This window comes from Phoenix dactylifera, chromosome 5, assembly GCF_051530095.1.
Source record: "Phoenix dactylifera cultivar Ajwa chromosome 5, Ajwa_hap1_PhDact_Kaust_v1.1, whole genome shotgun sequence".
Classification (NCBI taxonomy): Eukaryota; Viridiplantae; Streptophyta; class Magnoliopsida; order Arecales; family Arecaceae; genus Phoenix; species Phoenix dactylifera.
The window spans coordinates 20,639,107-20,660,964 of NC_143194.1; the positions used below are offsets into that span (position 1 = coordinate 20,639,107).

At 42.0% G+C, this 21,858-nt stretch overlaps 1 protein-coding gene across 1 annotated transcript; it reads right to left on the reverse strand.

Annotated features, from left to right (window-relative positions):
• Positions 1-2,849: 2,849 nt before the first annotated feature.
• CYP78A7 (cytochrome P450, family 78, subfamily A, polypeptide 7) lies at positions 2,850-4,856 on the reverse strand. Its single transcript, XM_008812996.5, has 2 exons — positions 3,770-4,856; positions 2,850-3,672 (listed from the first exon to the last, which is right to left on the reverse strand). The coding sequence occupies exons 1-2, from the start codon at positions 4,769-4,771 to the stop codon at positions 3,040-3,042; spliced, it is 1,635 nt and encodes a 544-aa protein (XP_008811218.3). The 5' UTR covers positions 4,772-4,856; the 3' UTR covers positions 2,850-3,039.
• Between the last annotated feature and the right edge of the window lie 17,002 nt (positions 4,857-21,858).

Consider the following 21,858-nt stretch of genomic DNA (forward strand, 5'->3'; position numbering starts at 1 on the left):
TAATCATATTACCATTATATTATTATTCAATAATAATTTTAAATTATAATAGAAATATATTATTGTACTTTATATTTATATAAGAAAAGTATTTAATATATTACTTCTATTTGTCTTCTTTTTAATCAAAATAATTATTAGTATCAAAATAATATATTATAAGTATAAATAAAAATATTAATTATGTAATAACAATTAATATATCTTTATTGGCTTAATAATAGGTAGGGTTAATAAATATATTTTTACGAAATATAGTAATAATTAAATATTAATAAATATATTAATATGCTATGGAATATATTAGGGGTAGTTTGGTATTATATGGTGAGTGATGTTGGATTCCTATGGAATACTAAATAGTTTGCTCGTGAATAAGTGAGAATTTTAAATTACTGAAATATAATATATCAAACACGGTGATTTTAAATCATCGAATATCAAATTATTTTGGAATAAGGATCACCAATGATTTAAAATTACCTCACTAATTCCATTTAGGTCACCTAATGCCACTATAGAGTCTCAATGTATCTTTTCAGTCAGAAAAGAGATCCAGAGTTGGAGCATATAATGCAAGCTTAAGCTGCATAAGAAAGTCCAACTAGGTCATGTACTACTATGATCGAAGGATTGCACCATCATTGATAAGCACTAATCAAGTGCTCCGCAGGCCGCATCACACGAGGCCATGCATTTCTTACCCTTGTCTTGATGCAATTAATTCGATATCAATTAAGCATTTCATCAGGGACAATCGAATCTAATGTTCCTTATTGAAAATATAAAACTAGCAAAATGATTCATGAATCAAGTCGCTAGAGGAGATCTACCACGCATGTTACCATAATATATTACTGCAAAGAAAATACCAAACATAAATAGCAACGAAGATTACACACTATAACATTTGCCAGCTAGCACCCACCCATGTTACACTATACACTGTCTAAAGTCTTGACCGATGTCGTGTCTACTTCTTCAATAAACTACTAACAACCTCCGACTGAAATGTTACTTCGTAAAACGTCAAGGCAAATTAAAGAAAACGTTTAGGCAATTATGACCAGGACCACTGATGCGACATTAAAAGGGAAATAAAAGCTATTCTTATTAATCATTTGTCTAAAATATAATTATAAAAAAATAAATTTTATCATATTTGATTGAAAAAAAATTTACTTCCAAGAATAGCATAAAAAATGTTATATTTAATTAAATATAATCTTATATAAAAATATTAGTAAATTTTCAGTAATATTTTTAAATAAATAATTCAAGCAATAGCATTTTTTTCTTAATTCATTTATTGGCCATTTATGGCTTCTTATATAAATATTATGAATATTGGCTATTTCGATTATTAAAATATATTTAGATGAGTTATATATATATATATATATATATATATATATATATATATATATATATATATATATATATATATATAGTTGCACAAATGCAATATAATGTAAAATAGTTTTAAATTAATTATACAAATATTAAAAATATATATTTCTCATTATATATCAATTTTAGTATGTTTGGTATATAAATAAATATATTAATTATTATTTATAAAATTAATAAGTAATATTTAATCTAATTAATAATAATTGTATAATATAATTTATATAATATTAATTTTTTAATAAAAAATGATATTTTTAGATTATCTCTAAAGAGTAATGTAGCGTGAAAAAATAAATATGATATTTATTTTATTTTTTAAAAAATAGATATATAATCCATCATTTATTTTACTATTTTTTATATATTTTTATATTGAATATAATATTTTAATATGTAATTTATTTTTTCATGCCAAATCTTCCCAACCAAACCGGCCGTATCTTAAGAGCCCATAAAAATGAGAGAGGAAACAAATTTGAGGGCGATATAACTGAATTAATTCGCGCAGTGGCCTGGGGCTAATAATTGCCCAAATCACGTGTTTTTCGAACAGTGTACATGCACCACTTGTAAGTCGTAACGCCCATCTCTCTACGTGGTTTGAGAGAACTGTAACTTTTTTTTTTGACCTTTGTACACGCCCTCCTTTTATATCATAGGGTTTGGGTGGCAGGAAGGTGCCCCGATGCATGGGATGGACGAATCCTGGTCGTACCGTCGTACAAATTCTGTGGCTACTTTGCGTGCGCCTAAAGATTGCGAGATCTCTCTCTTATTTGGATATCTTGCGAGGTGTACGCACCTAGAGGTGAGCATCGGAGGGTAAATTTTTTTTTTTTTTTTTTGTGCAAAGTCTCGGAGGATAATTCAAAGCCATGTACTATATATGAGCTACAGTGTGCTTTTTTTTGTGTTTTGCTGCTAAACATGAGCTAGCTTCGGTCATTACTACGTATAGCCACCATTTTGGGGGGTTCATGAAGGGGAGAAGCTGTTGGTTGCCCCATGGTGGTGAGCCAATTCTTCGGACGGGGAGAGCATGCATGATTACTGAAGGCTTCGGGTTGAGGGCATGAGGCGGTCGGTTCCTCTCCCCAACCGCCCCTTCTCGAGTTGTGGAACAATTATTCACACCGTAATGGCAGTCTCCTTGGGCAGAGGCCAGGCATACAAAAGCTGCAACGCTTTTCTCTGACATGTCCGCCCCATAGGTTGTCTTCACCTCGAATACGAAAAAGGTAAGGTCTCCAGAAAAAACTGGCCACTGTTCGCGAGGATACGAACAGAGTTACCGTCATCAAAACCCAGAATGGCTTTTCATATATATATATATATATATATATATATATATATTAAGATACCCCAGCTGCCCACCTCTAAAGCTAAGAGCCAGAGACCGTACATGAAGAAGAGAAGACGCAGAGAGTTTTCTAGACAATCATAACAATATTTTGCTATTATTATATTTAAAAACATATATAAACACCGTTGTCCTCCTCTCGCTAACACACCAAATACTTACCTAGTACTTTCAAACTAGAAGCTCCAAAGCAAACACTACAAAGCGGAGTCCGCCCATCCCCCGCTACAAACTTATTTAAACATACGTAAAGACGGAGAAGGTCCTTAACAGAGCATAACATTCTTCCTTGAAATCGCGACGGCGGTGAGCGGATTGGTCATCTCGCACGACAGCTTGAGGACTTCGCTGAGGTCCACCGGTGCGCCGTCAGCCGGGGCCCACTCGAAGTGGTGGACGAGCCTGGCGATCCACAAGCCAACTGTCGCGATGCCAAGGTTTTTCCCGGGGCACACCCTTCGCCCGGCGCCAAAGGGAGCCAGCCTGAGGTCACCGCCCCTCACGTCCACGTCAGCACCCCCCTCGGCCGCCATGAACCGCTCGGGCAGGAACTCCTCCGGCCGCGCCCACACCTTGGCGTCGTGGGTGATGGCCCACATGTTGACCATGGCGGTGGTCCCCGCGGGGACGACCATCCCATTGGCGAGCTGGACGTCGTCGGTGGACAGGCGGGCCCAGGAGAGCAGCGGGCCCGGCGGGTGGACCCGGAGGGTCTCCTTGACCACGGCCTGGAGGTACTGCATCGTCGCCACGTCGGCGTCGGTGACGGTGCCGTGGGCCCCCACGACAGCGTCGATCTCGCGGCGGAGCTTGGCCTGGACGTCCGGGTGGAGGACCAGCTCCGCCATGGCCCATTCGGTTAGCAGCGCCGTTGTGTCCGTGCCGCGGAAGATCATCTCCTGCCACACAATATAATACCAGCTCAAGACCGAGGAGGAGAGAAAGGGGAGTGGAGGACGAGCAAGCGGAAGTAGATTAAAGTGTTCATATTATTACCCATAGAACGGCGATCATGTCGTCATGGCTGAGCTTCTCGTCACCTTCGAGGGAGAGCAGCACGTCCACAAAGTCCGCATTGTCCTGCTGGCTGGCTCCGGCCTTCTTGTGCTCTTCTATGATGCCGCTCACCAGCTCCCGGACACGTGGCACGAGGGCGGCGCATCGTTGCTTGATGCCGGAAGGGTCGTAGAGGTGGGCGAGCCAGGGGAGGTGGTCGGACCAGTTGAAGGCCCCCAGGATGTCGAACCCTTCTCTCACCATTTGCTTCAGCTTCTCGGCCTCCGGGTCACCGCCAGCCCACGACACATCATACCGCCGCCCGAACACGCTTCCCATGATGTTGTTCAGAGCCGCGGCCTGGAGGTGCGGGCGGAGCCGGACCGAGCCGGCGCGGTCCTGGTCCTCGGCTACGGCCACGAGCATGACCGCGCAGTCAGCCTGACGGCCAGGCTCGTGGGCCGCGACGCGTCGGGGGGCGAAGAGGTGGGTCGATGCGATCCGGCGCAGGAGACGCCAGTAGGCCCCGCTCGGCGCGAATCCGATGGCACGGGCGAACATGAGCTCCCGCGCCGAGCGCTTCACGGGGCGGTCAGCGAAGGAGTGGTGGGAGAGGATCTCCCGGGCGACGGCGGGGTCGGAGGAGACCACGGCTGGGGTGGAGCCGATCGAGAAAGCCATGAGCTGGGTGGCGGCGTCGGTACCGGCGCGCGCCATGGACGCGAGTGCGCGATGCGGCAACCCGCCGGTAAGGCTAAAGATGCTGCCGAAGACGGGGAGGCCACGGGGGCCCGGGATGGGGACGACGCCCCGGCGGCTCCTACCGTTGGCCCAGGCAGGACCGCCGGAGGAGAGGGCCCACGACAGGAGGGCCGCTGAGACCAAGGCCACGAGCAGGGCTGACAGCAGGAGGAAACGGTCGCAGAGAAGGGGGTCGGCGCCGAGGAAAGCAGGGAGAGTGAACACCCACCAGCTGGAATCGGTGCAGGAACCGGGACCCATTGCTTTGGTGTTGGGGCAAAGAGACAAGAGAAGGTCTAGCAAAAAAAAGAGACAAGAGAAGAGATCGCGGATGGAGGGGCAGGGAGGTGGGAGGAGGGGCCATTTATAGGGGAGGAGAGAGCTGGGTTTGAAAGGGGGGTGGTTCCACGTGGAATTGTATGCGGTGGCAAAGTCTGAAACGAAAATGGCTTTAGCTGTCTTTTTTTCTTTTATTTTTTGTACGAGGGATTCGATGCTTTAATAATCGTGATTCTTTGATGGGATTCAAAATATATCTAATCTTCGTTCTCATGTTGTCAAGTATGAGTTTTAACAAGGTTTATGCTATCTCTGGGACCGTGCGCAACTTGAATTGCAAATATGTGAATAATGATTAGCTTGTTTTTTTTTTTGCTTAAAATGATTAGATTGTTTTCGAGCTGCATGGATTATTGAGGGGGGCGATTGGATGGTTGGGTCCCTCTACCGCCTGGTGCGATTACCTTTCCCTACTGTATTCCACGTGGCGACACACCGGTCCCCTAGCCTGATGCCATTTTCCATGCCAATTGTCAACGATCGTTGGAACGCCAATCAGTACATTTGATTATTGGTACACCTCAGAACGAAGTGCATTAGAGCCATGGGAAAATTACGAGTCCAAATCTGGTGAATCGAGATAGAAGAGCCCAAGTCTGCATGCCAATTAGGTGGAGCATCGCATACATGAATAGTATTAGCCAAAAGTTTATTGAATATCACCAATTCAAGAGTAAGAATATTTTGTAATAGTTATTACTAATTATTTCTAAAAACATTATATATATATATATATATATATATATATATATATATTGTAAGATGGATTGAGCTAGTATTAATACATCCAAAAAAAATAGTTTCATAGCTATTCTACAAACAATCTTTAGGGTGCGAAGGCACATAAGTAGTGACCCAATAGCTAGCACGAGTGATATGGAAGAGACAACACAATCTCTCGCCAGTCTGAAGATGTCTTGCAGTACTGGATACTCCCCACTCGCTGTAGACAGGTTCTAAATCTATCCAACCTTCTCAACAAGTTACCTTCAATGCGAATGCAATTTGCTCCGAGGATGATTCTTGTAGAGGTGATTAACTTTTTTAGGCTGTTCCTGGCTCCGCTCCAACACCGAGACATTCGCTTGCCGTCCACTGCCGCAGGTACCCCATGGCTATTTAATAATGAGCGTTGCTACTCAGGACCACTGGCCATGTATTTGTGTGCTAGGCCACCAATCGCACGAGGTTTGGAGCAGGGAATCGGATAGAATGGTGCAGCGTGGCTTTCTTTTTTTATTTAGTAATTGATGATTTTCTCCCTATTAATTTCAATTCACGGTTTATTTCTTGCTATCTTCATGTGTTTTTTTTTTGGCAATAGATCAAGCTAGAATATACAAAGGAGTAATGCGGAAAACCTTGACAAGGATATCTTATTTTACTACATAGAACAGGAAAGACTTCCAGAGAACCTTCTGAGACCATGTTTGGTCCTTCGTTTGGTTTTTCTTTTTTCCCATCAGAGTTCCAAGAGAACCATTATCGTCTCAAAAAAAAAAAGAAGAAAGAAAGAAGGGTTATGATAGGACAGCATTATAACTGCAAGCATCAAGTCGTCCTCGAAAAAACCCTGATAGGCCCCCCTCATGCAAAGGCATTGAATCCATTGATCCCCAAGAAATCCTATAGAAGATCCCATTTTGTGCAAAAGCATTGAATCCATTAATCACTAATAAATCCCAGCCATTGTTGTTTCCTTTTCCATATACCACACTTTTCTTTTTCAAGAACTCGGAGGGGACGGAGGCCAACGAATATCCTGGCGAGCGATGACTTTCCCTACTTGGTTGGCAATCCTCCATGAGCAAAAGAATGAGCGTCGAGTAATTGAAAAACTATTTGTACTGCCAAAATAGATATGGTGGGCGTCCAGAAGAGCAAGGTGCATTCATTCTCTTCTGTAAATTAGATATACTCATAACCAGCTCTCACAGTCTCACTATTAGTTTTTTAGAGAGTTCTAAAACGAGGAAGAAACAGTTGTGGTATTTGACTACAGCTCAGAGAAATAGGAGCTGAGGTTTGATTTGGAAGAAAGAACGGAATGCAGGACTCCTATAATGCGAAATTATATGAGTCAAGAGCAACGTTTAGTATTGCGTTTTATGGTAATAGTGGATCGAGTAGGTGATGATTTCCTTTGTACTTCAATTTCTATTGGCCCACCGTTCCGTCAAAATTAATTCCCTCCCGGTTTGGTTGGGTCAAATTAATCCTATCTAGCCTAGCCTGCAGACAGAAGAGAGTAGTACCCTATTTAACTTGTAATCACTGTTTCCATTCTTTTCCGAGATAATGTGATCTATAAAATAATATTATGATATGTTTATGTCTATATATTAACATGTAATTTAAAGTTATGACCAAATTATAAGACAAAATGTTAAATTACCAGCACTATTGTTGCCATATGCGTAGCGTAGTTATCTGACCTCTCTAAATCCAGTTAATTTGGGTGGCACTAAAATTGCCTTCAGTCACTCTATATTTTCTTTTCCATTAGGCCTTTCCTAATCACTAGAACCAGATCGCATTTATTCCGAGCTGATCTCATAGGCCCCTTCAACTAAGCATTTGCAAAGAGCGGCGGGCCCTTTTGTTTTTATTCCTCCGTCTTCCCCGTACCTCTTTGCTTTCCAATTCAGGAAATTGATGGCTGAGGAGCACTTGATGGACACTTGCTATGCCATCAACTAATAAATATTTGAACTTAAACTTTTGCTTTGCCTCCAGATATATTTGCAATGCACATAACTAATTCAGCTGAAAAAGATGAAACATCGCCACCATATCGTTAGTAGAGGTGCCAATGGATCGGATCCGGTGCGGTTAGTAAAAAAATCAATGTTGAATTCGAATTTTTCTTTTGCTATATCGGGCGACTCATATAATTTGAGGATAAATACATACAAAAAAGTTGAAATACAATGAGCCATGAAGCGCCCAAGATAGCTCTCCCTCACCAATCCAAAAAAACTGTAGGGTGATTTACAACAAAAGAAGCCACCCAGCCTGCAGCTCTATTAGCCTTCTTATAGACATGCTTCGCAATGAAAGTAATGCAGCCACTAGTCATATCCCAGATGTCTAGAAGCAGGGAATGGTGTCCTCTAATATCCTCGAGACACTCCTGGATCCAACTAATTACTATGACCGATCACCCTAAAGCAAGATAGTATTGACCTGTAGCACATGTCGAGCATGACAAAAACCAGCCTAAGATACCCTCAGCTTCGCCCCAAGGACCGAGATGTCGAAGATTAGGCTCCCTCCAACTACCACCACACCAGAGTCCGGGTCTCTGATCACAAAATCCGCATGATCTAGAAGGATCTCTGGACTCGATGTAAACCACTTTGGCCACTACGAGTATTTAGAAGGATCACCAAACTCGATATGAATCACATTGGCCACTACAAGTAATCAGGAGGATTACTAAACTCGATATGGATCACTTTGGGCAGTACGAGCAAGACTACATAAGGTTCAGGAGCAAGATCCGCCACATCAGAAAGTTGAGTTTCAAGCCAAACTTTAGAAAGCTATAATTTGGTCATTCGATGCCCAATTGAGATGATTTTTTTTTGAAATGGGGTATCTTTCGAGATCTACAACTTTGGGCCAACCATGTAGGATGGTGAATTGGGCCAAAATTCTATCGTTTAGGCTCCGAAACGGACTGGTCAAACTGAAAATTTTCTTTTTGGGTAAAACTTTGACCGAGCATAGCTCTCTATCCGATAAAAATTTGCCAGAGTGACAAAAGATAGAGTTAATGCAGATGTCGAGATCTACCTCCTCAAGATTTTTAACTTTTTTTATTTGAGATATCAATTTAGGAAAAAAGAGTCATACTAGGATTGGAAAGAGAAATCAGATCCAAATTGTGTTAGGGCAGACCTCACAATATAAATAGAGGCTGTGAATCTCATTTTTTTAGTCATCAATGAAGGAAAAGGAGACTTAAAGCCCTACTTTTGAGATTTCTAAATCTTCTTCTAGTTTTCTTTTGAGAGATTCGAGTTAAACGGGTTGAAAAAAATCTTCCTTCTCCTCGATCGGATCACCGCGCCACCCCTTTTGTCACCATCCAAAATATATCTATCAAAGTTGACTTTGAGGAAGCTCAGGGATGGGAGCTCCTAGGTGATATACACCATCAGAGATACTATATGAGCAGAGATAGAGTTCCTTGTGCCCTGAGCTATATTAAAGGTTGTTCAGACAGACTTGCATGGATGATCTCTGCAGCTTGCATTCGGGCCCTCTCCAGGACGAGCCTCGACGTAAAACTACTCTTCTGGAATATCTAAGAGTTTCTAGCTAGTCAAATATGACAAGCAACATAAGTAGCCCTGATGGCATCGTGTCGAGTCTAGAACGTACCTAACCACCTCCTAAGCGCCTAGATAAAGGGGCCAGAGTAGCACAGAGCCTATGATAGGATGTCAGAGAGTCTCCATAGCCACACAACTATATCACACTGAAATAGGACGTGATCCACTGACTCCTCCACCCACACCTAGGGCAAGTCGGCAGAATGCTCAACCCACGCCTACTCAGGATAGCCCTAGTCGGGAGACATTCTTAGGCCACCTCCCATAGGAACAAGGCAACCTTTGGGTGAAGGCCAAACTTTCAAATCTAGGCATAGTTAAGACTCTGACACTGCTCACTCTGGAATAGGTTATAGATATCCCTTACTCTAACACTCGGGCTATAGGAAGTACTCTAGACCCTCATTTTTGGAACATCACATCCTAAAATGGCCAGTAAATGCATGGAATGGACAATAAATGCACTCTCTCTGCAAGATGCTCACCAAAGAGATGACCATCCGGCTAGAGTTCCATCCTATCCTATCGAGGCAAAGAAGATCACAGACCCGCAGTCCTCCTACAGCCTCCACATTGACCATGGTTGGCCAGAGCCTCAGCGAGGGAGTATCCATACAGGGGTCCCCCCCCATATCCACACTACGCTCAATTTCAATAAGCCATCTAGTGTTGGCCAGAACTTTGGCAACATGCCTATGGATCCCCCTCCATTTGAAAGAGCTCATCTGTCCACTCTTAAATGCCCCGTCTGCAGTCCCAGGGTCGTACCGGGCTGTCATCACTTGACTCCACAAGCATTGGGGATCAAGAATTATCGAATCTAAAATTCATCACCGACTTTCGAAACCAAAATCAAAACCAAACCATTTTTAAAATAAAAATCAAAACAAAAACCAAAAACAAATGCAAAATGGGATTCGAAACCAAAAACTAAAAAGCATTCTACTTTTTTAGTTCATTTCAAGAGTTTCTTATATAAATAACCAAATTAAATATCTTATCCATAATTTTCATAGTATAATTTATACCAACTTATCTAATAAATATATTCAAAAATAATATCACAACTATCCAACAAACTCAATAATTCAAAAATAATAAAACAACCATCCAACAAACACAATTATCTAAATTAAAAATAAGTTCAACTACATTAAAGAAAATATAATAATAAACTTTTCAATATAAGTAAATTTGGTGAACTTGACATAAAGAAGAGCTGAAGGAAGAAAAAAATTCTCCTCTTCTTTCTAGGTTTGGAAAATGTGCAGTTCAGATTGAGTCATTGAGTGTGAGATAGGAGATGGTCCAAATTGTTTCATAGAGTTTTTAAACTAAATACAAAGGGTATCAAGGATATTAATTGTTGCTGGAAATTGGACCCGGAGGTGATCGCAGACCGAGGAGGAGGAGCTCCGGCAGGTGGTGCAGCGGCGAACGGCTTTCTTCGGGAGACCTGCAAGAAGCCGATGGCCAGGGGTTCCAGCGCCGGCCCTTCGATGCTTAAGTCAGAGGGATTTTTTGTGGAGAAAAGCAACAGAGAGAGAGAGTACATAGTAATGTCCGGAGGAAGGAGAAGAAGAAGTTTCCTTTTTATAGAAGGGGGTGTAGGGTTACCTGTGACTGGACGTGACCGTGCGATTAATGAGTTACCGTAGTGATTGGACGTGATCGTGTGAATTAATGAGTTATCGTAGATGGCCCGAGATTTGGGCTGGCTGGCGATCCGTTGAGATCGTGCACATTTAAACGTTGACAGTCCTTGAGGCGGAGATTGCGGGATTGGACCTCGGATGAGGAGGAGGGGGACTTGATTTTTGGTGGAGTGGGGAGGTCTGCTTCTCCCTTTGACTGGATCTTCCTTAGCCTGAGGTCGATCAGGCTTAACTTAGCCGAGATCAAGGTTGTGAGCTCTGGGGTCGTTGGTGTCGGGACTGGGTGCTCTAAGGTCGGGTGCCTTGGGGCCGAGCGCTCTGCGGGTATGCTAGCTATTGTCACGCTCGTCATCAAGTGCCGGCGATTTGACCGCGTGCTTCGTGCGATCCATTTTTCTCCCAACATTAACCATTGGGTACATTCGGTTTTGGATTCGATGCGAATTAGGTTTCAGATTTGGTTTTGGATTGGATTTAGGTTAGAAAATTCAGCAAAATCCAAATAAAAACTGAATGTTTTTTAATTTTTAAAACTATCATCGAAACCATTTTTATTTTGGTGAAAACGCTCCTGCTCGGTTCGAGGACAGGTACAATATTTAGATATCGATCTTTGTTGATGTCCCTAATCATTAAATCAATGAAATGATGCATGACAAAGAAGGACGAGTTTCCACAACACAAACTATATACACGTGTGCATACCATTAAAATGTTTCAGAATCATATATATATGCACACAAAGTATAAACACTAGTACATGCTCACACAAACGCATTGGAGATCTTGTAGAATAGCTCAGTTCCACTCCTACCCAAATGAACCGCTATCTCACCTGCCATTCCCTAAAATGAGAAAATTATTTTTCTAAAAAAACTAAATCTAAACGAATGTGAGTTTTGAGGATTGTTTTGGCAGGGTGATCAAGATAAACTCCCATATCACCCAGTTATCCAAACCCCTTTGCATTGACGCGAGATTGCCAAACTTGCTTTATTGATCACAATTGTTGTATATACAAAGTTGTTGGAAAATTATTACCCAAAAATTGCTATCTTATTATTTAATAATAGTATTATGAAAGGATAATTTATTAGAATAAATTCAGAAGATTGAAAATATTTTATCTAGATTGAGGCGTGTGAACAACATTGTCCTAAGAACGAGATTTGCCCCCTATGTACGGGTCTGCGGCGATCTTATCCTCAAGGTACAATAACCCGGGTCAACGTGATCCTCTTCGAACGAGTACGAAAGCTTGGTCCGACCGACTCCTTTGGATGTCCAAAAAATAAAAAAGATAAAAAGTAGAATGTTGTAGGGTGGAATAACTTTCTTTTTGTAGAAGAAATTCTTAGGAGACAAAGAATCAGTAAGAAAGAGAGGGATTAGATTGAGTAATCTAATACGCTAGACTAAAGCCTATTTATAGATTTTTTTTCTGAAGACCGATATAGTGCAGCATTTCTGAGATATGTATATTTCAATGACATCACATCTCTATAAAAATCGAAACCAACGTTCTTTTTTTAAAGAATCGCAATATTTTTTAAAAAAATATTAAAAAAATTAAAGTATTTAAAATAACTAAAATTTAGAAGATAAAAAAATATTTTTATTTAATTGAAACTCTACAATTTGCAACAAAGAAAGCATAAAAGATGATGGTCCCCCTTTTATTAGTTTTTTATTCTTTATATCTTACGTATTATCTTTATTTAGTGTACTTCTCTGGTCGACGCCCATGTGAAAAGGAGAGCCCAGCTGAATCTGTAAAAAGGAAAAGATTATTCTCATGAATTAGGGCTCGTTTGGTTCGCGGGAAAAGAAGGGGGGAAAGTGTGGTCAACGGGAAAGTAATGAGATGCCTCTTGTTTGGTTGGGGTTTTCAAAGGAGAGAGAAGGGAAAGTTATATTCCCATGGGAATGTGATTCCCACATTTCATGGAAAAGTCTTTCCCATGAGAAACATGGGAAAGTTACTTTCCCATGAGGCGGGAATCACTCTATTTTTACTTTTTCCCAAAAAGTCCCTTCAGCATTAAAGAAGCATTAAAGAGGCATTAAAAATCTAATTTTTATTAAGGGCATAATAGGAATTATATATAACTTTCCTAGGAAAGTGGATGGCCAACCAAACATAAGCACCTTGGAAATTTGTCACTTTCCCATGGTCAACCAAACATGCCAAAAATACTTTTCTAGGCATCCTCTTCCTAGGAATTTGTTTCCCAGGAATCATATTCCTAGGAAGGAAAATGCTTCCCGCGAACCAAACGAGCCCTTAATGTCAGGTGGTATGCATCTCACCCATGCAAAAAGTTCCGCCAGCGATAAGAGAACCGGTGTAATTTGCAGTAATTGTTATATACAATTATCAGTTCATCGATCATTAGGTGATCCCAAGATTTTTTTTTTTTTTTTAATGCACTGACAACACCATAACGTATTTGTTCTCATTAAAACTAAGATGATAAATAAAGATGGGGGGACCTCAGATTGAGGGAGAAATTATTGAGGTTGTATATATTCTGATGGAAGGAAGCTTGAAGCCGTCTCTCCCAGCGGTCGTTTGAGCTATCATAACATTTAGTTATGTCGGTCATCACTAAAATCACGGAAGATACGGGGGCGGAAGTAGTCGTCCCCAGGGCGAGGCGGCGGGGACGTGCCGGGCGAGAGAGATCCCAGTGGGAACCGGCGAGCGAGCCGGCAAACTAGAAGGGGCGGTGGGGTGGTCACATGGACCTCAAGGAAAGGCATGCATTGGACTGCGCGCGAGGTGACGCAGCAGTTTGAAAATAAGAGAGAAAGAGAGAGAGGGGTGTCCTCGATTCTTACTCTTCCCTAAAACTTTTGTATAACGTTATCATGTTACTAAATGATGATTAAAGTGGGTATTGGGATCCCCATAGCAAGTTGTGGGCCTCAGTACCCTAGGCTTTGGTCGAGAGGCAGGTGGCTTTGAGAAGGTGAATGGTGAAAGTTGTCAGTTTCTAGTCTTTGTTTAGAAAACCTAATCAAGAAGAAAGATGAACTAGAACCAACTTCTTGCATGTTTGAATATAGACGTAGGATCCCAAGCCAGGCAGTTAGAGGAGAAATAAAATAATGAAAGTTGGTATGAGGAGAAACGAGACAACTAGAGTTGAATTGAGCAGTTCGAGCTTAACAATCCATACGAAATGCGAGATACCTTCAAATGGTAATGTGGAGTTTACCTATTGGTTAAACATATATAGGAATTGGTATGGTCCAAGAGACCAATGGCAGACTTAGCTTGCTGTTATAGCTAATGATATTACCAAGATAGTTCCCAATTCCCATGCATGGACGAAGGCTGGTATTGGACCAGTCTACTAGACTGGTCATCTAATTAAAGATAGTTCAAAACTAAGACTGTTTAGGTAAAATTTATAAAGCTAAAAGGCTGGAAGGACGAGAGCTATTTGTTCCTTTTATAGTAGGCCATCTTTTACATTACTTGTCAAAGAAACTTCTATACTGCTTGTCACGCGAGGCACAAAGTCAGGATATATATCCTTCGTACTTTGACTCGATCCGCAATGTTGTCAATGCTGCTCCGGTTGATCAGACTTTCATACTAATTTCCTACCAAGGACCAGCCACAAAGTCTTCCGAGTCGATAGCTGGGTAGTGATTATTCGAATTCTTTATTGCAGCCAGAGGACAATTCAATTAAGAAAGAGCATTTCAGTGTCTTACTTAGAACAAACAAAATTGGTCATGGACTTCCGACTACTTCACTTCACCAGAAATGAGCTTAATGCTCCTTACTACCAGGAAATTTCTACTGATCAAGGGTTGAATTCTACGAGCAACAAATTCCATGCCTCCAATAAGATTCAGTACTGATTCTCTTTTACCATGCTTTTTCGACTCGCATGACATATTGACCAAATTCGTTGATGCTTGTTGCACCATTACCATGCATGCTGGTTTTGTTAAACAAACATGCATAAGAATCACGTTATTGCCTCACTTGGATCTAAACAAGTAGGTCACTTAATTCCATCGAGCCTGACCTCCATTTTCCTGAAAATAGATAAAAAACCATCTATTGAACTTAACCTAACCCTGTTTATTCTTTAATAAAGCCTGTACTATCATAAAATCCTCCTTCTTTGACCTATCACAATATTTTCCACAAAACAATGATGCAACTTTTTCCTAAAGCTCGTCATTCTTTTTCTCCTAAAGAAGAATATGCCCCTCTCCAAAACTATAGATCATCAGAAAGTCTTTCAATATTAGTAAATGATGAGTGTGAAAGTGTTGTGGTAATCAAAAGAGCAGCATGCGACCGTCAAACATGATAGTTTTAACTTTTAACAAATCCCGAGAGCCTTCGTACCAGAGAGATTAAAAAAAAAAAAAAACCCGAGTCCACATTTTAGCGAGAAGTAGGAAGTTCCACCCAACTTCAAATCATTCATTCTCTGCTGTCGGGAACCCAATTGTTCAAACCAGGCGCTTCGTTTCAAAACAATGGTAGGGGCCCCTTGGAAGTTGGAACCTCCGAAAGCGAGGTAGGGCAGTTCATACTACAAAACCACGGGCAGACATGTCCTCTTCTCCGACACCAACATACGAACCTTCCCTCATTAACAACAGAGCACGTGAGCTGCTCGGAAACAACATTGACATGATAAGTACCGAGAAAAAGAAAGGGAAGCAGACATCTTTGCAACGAGAATCTTGTCGAAGACCTATATCCCTAGTCCCCTAATGGTGGCCTAACTTACTCTAACCGGCTTATATTTTAATTGGGCCTAACTTACTCTAACCTTATCAGCCCAGCTTATACTTTAATTTAACAAGACCCAAGACTGCATTGAGCTCGTGAATGGCGTTGCAAAAGCTTTACCGGGCAACCTCCCCCGACCGGCCGATGCGAGTGGCGTCTGCAATGCCGCCTCCCTCCTGCCAGATTTGGTGCCATCCGAGACACGAATCCGCACCGACTTCTGGTCTGTCGGAAGGCGTGTTCTTCTGCTATCCAAGCATCAAGGCCTCTAAGTCAAGGGTCGTAAAGAAGCCACCGCGTTATATTGGATCTCGATATATATATATAAATATACATATAAGAATACTTGACGTTCCTTTCGAAAAGAATTAGCATCGCAAAGGTTCTAGCTTATGCGTTACAGCTTCCAAGCTCTCACTGCATAGTCTAACTTTCTTATATATTTATCCAAAAAAATTCTTCATCAACTTGAGCTTCTTGATTCTATGATTAGCTAGAATGGTATCTAGTGTAATGCTGTCCTGGTCTTTCTTTTGGTCAAAGGTCTTAAGAAACCAAGGTGTCTCGGATGCTTGATACGAATCTATAATTCCTTCGCTTTTGATTTAATTAATTGGTAATATAAAATCATTAAGCTTCTTGAGGTAACTGTCTGCCCGCTGGCATTGGAGGATCTCATGAGCTGTTTGGATATTGACAGTTTGTTACGTCGTCACCATCATATGGCTTTTCTAATCCATCACCGCTTAAGTAGACTTACGCTGATTGTAACTTCTGATTCTATTGACGAGATTTCAGTGTAGCCTCTCAACAGGGTGTAGAGATTTCATACTTCCTTGCTCCAATGGATAGCACCAACTTTAACCATAAGGTCAGCGGGTGAGAAATCTATATCAAAGAGCTTCAAGAGTAGGGCTACTAAATTCATGGAAATAATATATCTTGTCGTCAAGATTATCACTTCTTTTTTTTTTTTTTGCGAGTATCACTTAATTATTAGACAGCCATAGAGTTATGATATCTATATACTAAAAATGTCAAAAATAGTCTTTTCCACTCAAAAAATAAAAAAGAAGAAGAAGATGGTTCTCTAATTTACAATTGATGCCTCGATCTTTTACGTAACGTTCACCTGTAAGTATATGTATATCATGGAGTTACCGAGGTTTTATTGTTCAATTTACTTTTTAGGATATCTATACTTCATAGCCCGAATGGCCCGGTTTGATTTAGTTGCTGGCAAATCCAACACGAATTAAAACCCGGATACAAAGCCGTCCAAAACGCGTAGAAGAGGCCCAGAAATCCGACCCAATACGTGCTGACCTAACCGTTCAGAAAGCTTGGCCCAATTTGCTAGAGCGTTGGTGTGGGAAGGGGAGGGGAGGGGAGGGGAGGGGAGGGGGGAGTGGGAGCAAGCAAATGGAGATTGAGTGGGATGGGATTGTGGCATGTATGGATTTTCTAGTTGTTCTTCACCACAGATAGGTTCCTCTTTTTTTTTTTTGTGGCAGGTTCATCATATAATGCGTGTACGAATACACCCAATAAAATCGGAAAAAACAAGCTCTCGGAGTGCTCGAGGCAACTTCCCCTTTCCTGACCACAAGGTATGCCCTGAATGGTTAGCCACATGGCCACCCAATCGGCAGCCCTGTTGGCCTCATTAAATATATGCTTGGCCTGAAAGGCCACCCCCCCCTCGCGTCATCATCCAAATATCCAGGAGCAAAGGGTGGTCCGAGCTCACCTCTCTCGGACCCCCTTAGATCCACCTGATCACTGTGGCCGAGTCGTCCTCCAGGATAATTTAGCTGGCCTGTAGCACTCGCCTTGTATGTTGAAGGCCTGCCCAGGCAGTCCTCAACCCCGCTCCGAAGATCGAAGTGTCCAATAATTGGCAGCTGCCCGCTGCCACCACCTTGAAATACGGATCTCGTTTGATAGAATCTGCACCTCCCCTCGTACCTCCATCCAAAACAGACCCGTCGAAGTTGACCTTTAGGAAGCTCGGGGGTGGGGGCTCCCATGTGAAGAACACCATCTAAGGGACTGCCTGAGCAGAAAGGGAACCCTAGGTGATCTGAGCTATCAAAGGTCCACCAAAAGAGGAAGAATGGCTGATCTCCGCCGCTAGCACTCGTGCATACTTTGCCACAAACCTCGGTGACATCCTGCACTCACCAAAGGTACGAGCATATCTTGCCAGTCAAATCTAATACGCTGTGCAAGTCGCTCTGACGGCCTCCTGACGTGTCAGTGGACTACCCAACTACTGACGAATCACCTGTAAGAACTGCACTCTCTGGCTCCAAGCCTCCCACGGTGTCCCTGCCCACTGCCGCGTCAATCTCGCCCATGTGCACTGAAAAAGCACGTGGTCTACCGTCTCGTCACCTCCACACCTTCCACACTCAGAGGAAATCCTCAATCCACGTCTACTCAGCACCGCTCTCGTCGGCAGGCAATCTCCGATCACCTTCCAAAAGAAGAGCGCTACCCTCGGGTGAAGCTCGAACCTCCAGATCTAAGTGCAATCCGACCCTGGCTCATGCTCTCGCTGGATAACTCGGGCAAGATCCCCCAACCGAACATGGTACTATACGAGGTGCCCCAAACCCAGATGTCTGGTCCCGCACAAGCCGGGACTGGGATGGACCGGACCCTCTCGGCAAAATGCACCCCAAATAACTGTCGTAGCCTGGTCTTGTCCCACTCTGCCCCACTTGGTACTAGGAGGTCGCACACCTGCAGTCCCTCTGCTGCCACAGTATCAACTGTGGTCGGCCAGTGCATTAAGGAAAGAGCATACATCCACAAGTCACTGGCTACATTGATGCTCTGCCCATCACCTATCAGCCACTTGGTGTTCGCCGAAGCGGCCAACAAGTATCCTTGATCTCCCGCTACATGAAAGAAACTCTGCGACCACTCAGTGCCATCCCCTCCGAGCCCCCACGGCCATATCTGGCTGTCATCACCTAGCTCCAAAGCCCCCGTGACTCTAACATAAACTGAATAACATGGCGAGCAATGAAGGCCTCATGTCTCTCCAGGAGAGACTGCACCCCCAGACCGCCCTCTTTGAGAGGGAGGTAGACACCCTCCTAGGCCACCAAGTGCACCCCATGACCCTCTTTGTATAACCCCCACAGGAAGCTCCGAAGAAGCTGCTCAATCCTCATCAAGACCATCTTCGATGCCATAGTGTTGGCCATAAGATGGACTGGCATGGATCCTAGCACTGATCTAACCAGTGTCAACCTGCCCATCATGGAGAGGAGGCAGCCCTCCACCCTTCCAGCCTGCTCTAGATGCGCTGTACCAGACCAGAACACTCTACCACCCGTAGTCTTCTGCCTGAGATGGGAACTTCCAAGTAGCTCCAGGTCCTTCTGCTTTAACATTTGCAGTATCCTTCGGATCTCCTGTCTGACTCTGCTCTCCGGTTGGGGCTAAAATAAATTGTTAACTTCTGAAAATTCACCCTCTGCCCAGACGCCGCGCAGTAATCTGCCAATATCGTGCTGAGGATCCGTGCATCAGAAGCCCACGCCCTGGCCAAAAGAAGACAGTCATCAGCGAAACCCCAGATTGGTTCTTGGCTGCCAAATTCCTGCTAAAGAACTAATTTTGCTGTCCTGTTATGCCTACACTAGTGAAGGAGGATGCACAACAACTATATGAAGTGCTATCCACTGTTTATCTTTTCCCACCATTGGTGGTGGGATAAGTAGATCATGTCGGGTTGCATAGTACTTGATCTCCACTGTAGCTTCAGGAATAATATTACCTTGTCTTACCCTCACCTTGATCATGATGATGGTTTTCAACTGCAGAACTAGCACTCTTCATAGTACTTCATCCTTTTTCTCCAAATGATCAACTTTGGGCATGATCATGATGATTTCAACTGCAGCAGTACTCTTTCAAATGGTGGGATGAAGTCTGATGATTGAATTGCTAAGCTTGATCTCTATTCATGATGATTGAGTCTCTAGTATTTTATTTGATTTTAGATCACTAAAGTGTTGAAAGAGTGATTGTGGGTTTGGATTTGGTTGCTTAAAAGTAGGTCGACTTCGACGTCCGCCTTGAAGAATTGGGTACTAGCAAATGTACAAATCAACAAGGCAGGTAATGGAAGTAAAGCTAAATCCCATCTCTCCCATATCAACAGGGGTTAAGGTCAAATTCTAGCATGTAGCATTGCTGGACTTTGAAGCCTTTCCCATTTTCTTTCTTTCTTAATTTCCCTGTTGTCCTATTCTTCCACGCGAGCCATAAGCGGCAACATGCATTCCTCCTCTCAAACTGGAAAAACTGAGTCTTTTAAACAAGACTTGTAGCCTTTATCTTTTATTATTAATCTGAGGGAAAAATTGACTTGTAGCCTTCATCATTCACTTACATTCCTGGAATGATGCCATGGCCCCTTACTCCCTTAATTTGTCAAGATTTTTAAATAGAAATCAAAATATAGCCTACAGGGCCCAATCACTAGGAAATAGCAGGAAGATAGTCAAATTATTTCTTACTGTAGCTTTATTAGTTTTCCCAAGTATCATCTTTGTTGTAAACTCTTTCAATTGTACTTGTCCATCCTAATTTTCCACCTTTATTTGTTTGTCTTATTTTCTCTCCCCCCCCCCCCCCCCCCCTCTTGTTTCTCCTCTTATTTTCTTCATTTTCACCTATTTCCTATGTTACTTGGACACTCAACATCTAGCTCGAAAAATCCATGTTGGATACGTATATAAATTGGATAGCTATCAGATTTTGACATAGTTATGAAGTTTTTTAATTATCATTTTTTATGATTAGCAGAGAGTTGAGTTGTTTGACCCTTTATTTTGACATTGCTATTGATTGTTTGTTTTTCTAGAGACTGGTCAAGTATGTTGGCATTAAAATAACTTTATAAGATGTTATTTTTCTTATATCTTTTAGTTAATTGGGATGCTTGAATGAAAATATGTACATAGAAAAGAAATTGAGAAACAATATTTGAAGATATAAATATATAATTTAGTTAAAATTATATCTTATCCTACATATCCCCATACCTTTTTTTTTCCTCTTGCCAAGTTAGAAACTTAGAGACGCATTCGAATCTGATTCTTGTGTTCGTATCCATGTAATTAAAATTATATTTGATCCTATATATCCCCATATCTTTCCTTTTCCCTCTTGTCACTTGGAAATGCATCCTAATTTAATTCCGGTATTCATATTCATGCAACACTATCTATTTCTTCTTTGTACGTCTTCTTCCTTTCCTCCTTTATTTTTGCCAATCATCCTTCTTAACCATCCATTCCTATCCCTTCATTTGAAATTACATATTCCTTCTAAAATTTGAGTATACAATAGTATGCCGGTGTATTCAAACCCTTAGACAAAATGTGTTCATCAAACATGTTGAGTCGGCTCAACCCAAAGTATAACTGAAATTAGTTAAGCCTGGCTTTAGCCTTCCAGCAGATTTACCCAGACTTTAGTATACTAGAACTCGAGCTTTCTTGATTATTTTATTTAAAAAATTATAGAATGTGAAAGGAAAGAATGGAAATGGGAGGAGGGAGGCAGATGAAGAGGTGGAAGGAGGAAGGGAAGGGAAACCGGAGGAGGGAGGTGGACGAAAAGGTGGAAGGAGGAGGAGGAGCATGGAGGGTTACCTATTTATTTAACCTATCTAATCTACTATTTAGTCTATTTAATCTATTATTCAACCCTAGAGTTACCTATGTAATGTATTATTTAATATCTGAACTGAATCGGCTCAAACTGGGCTTAAGATCCTAACCATAAGTGTGACCAGACTAACAGGCAGACTCACATTTCAGCCCACCGGATTTAAAATCCAGCTCTATGCCCATCTAAAAGCCTTCAGGCTTGTCGAAGAAGCTATGCGGCCCATGAACTGGCCTACCTCGGAAAAACTTGAAGTTCTAAGCCTAATTTCTGAATGAGCGGAAAGCAGGGTGGAGCATTCCAGACTTTCGAAGCATTATTTCCGCCAGCTTTTGACCATGTGCATTTATCTATCATCTTGGCAAAGAACTATTGCACGTCTGTCCGAAAAACTAACAAGCAAATGATTTTATCCATCTATTTATTTCTTTATTTATTTGCTTGCTTGAGCCGGAGTTTCAGCTGAGCGGCCTGGAATAAGTTTCAAATAGTATCACAAACAGATTTGCGCTCCCAATGCCCGTCATTGAATTAATAGAATGCAAAAACTTG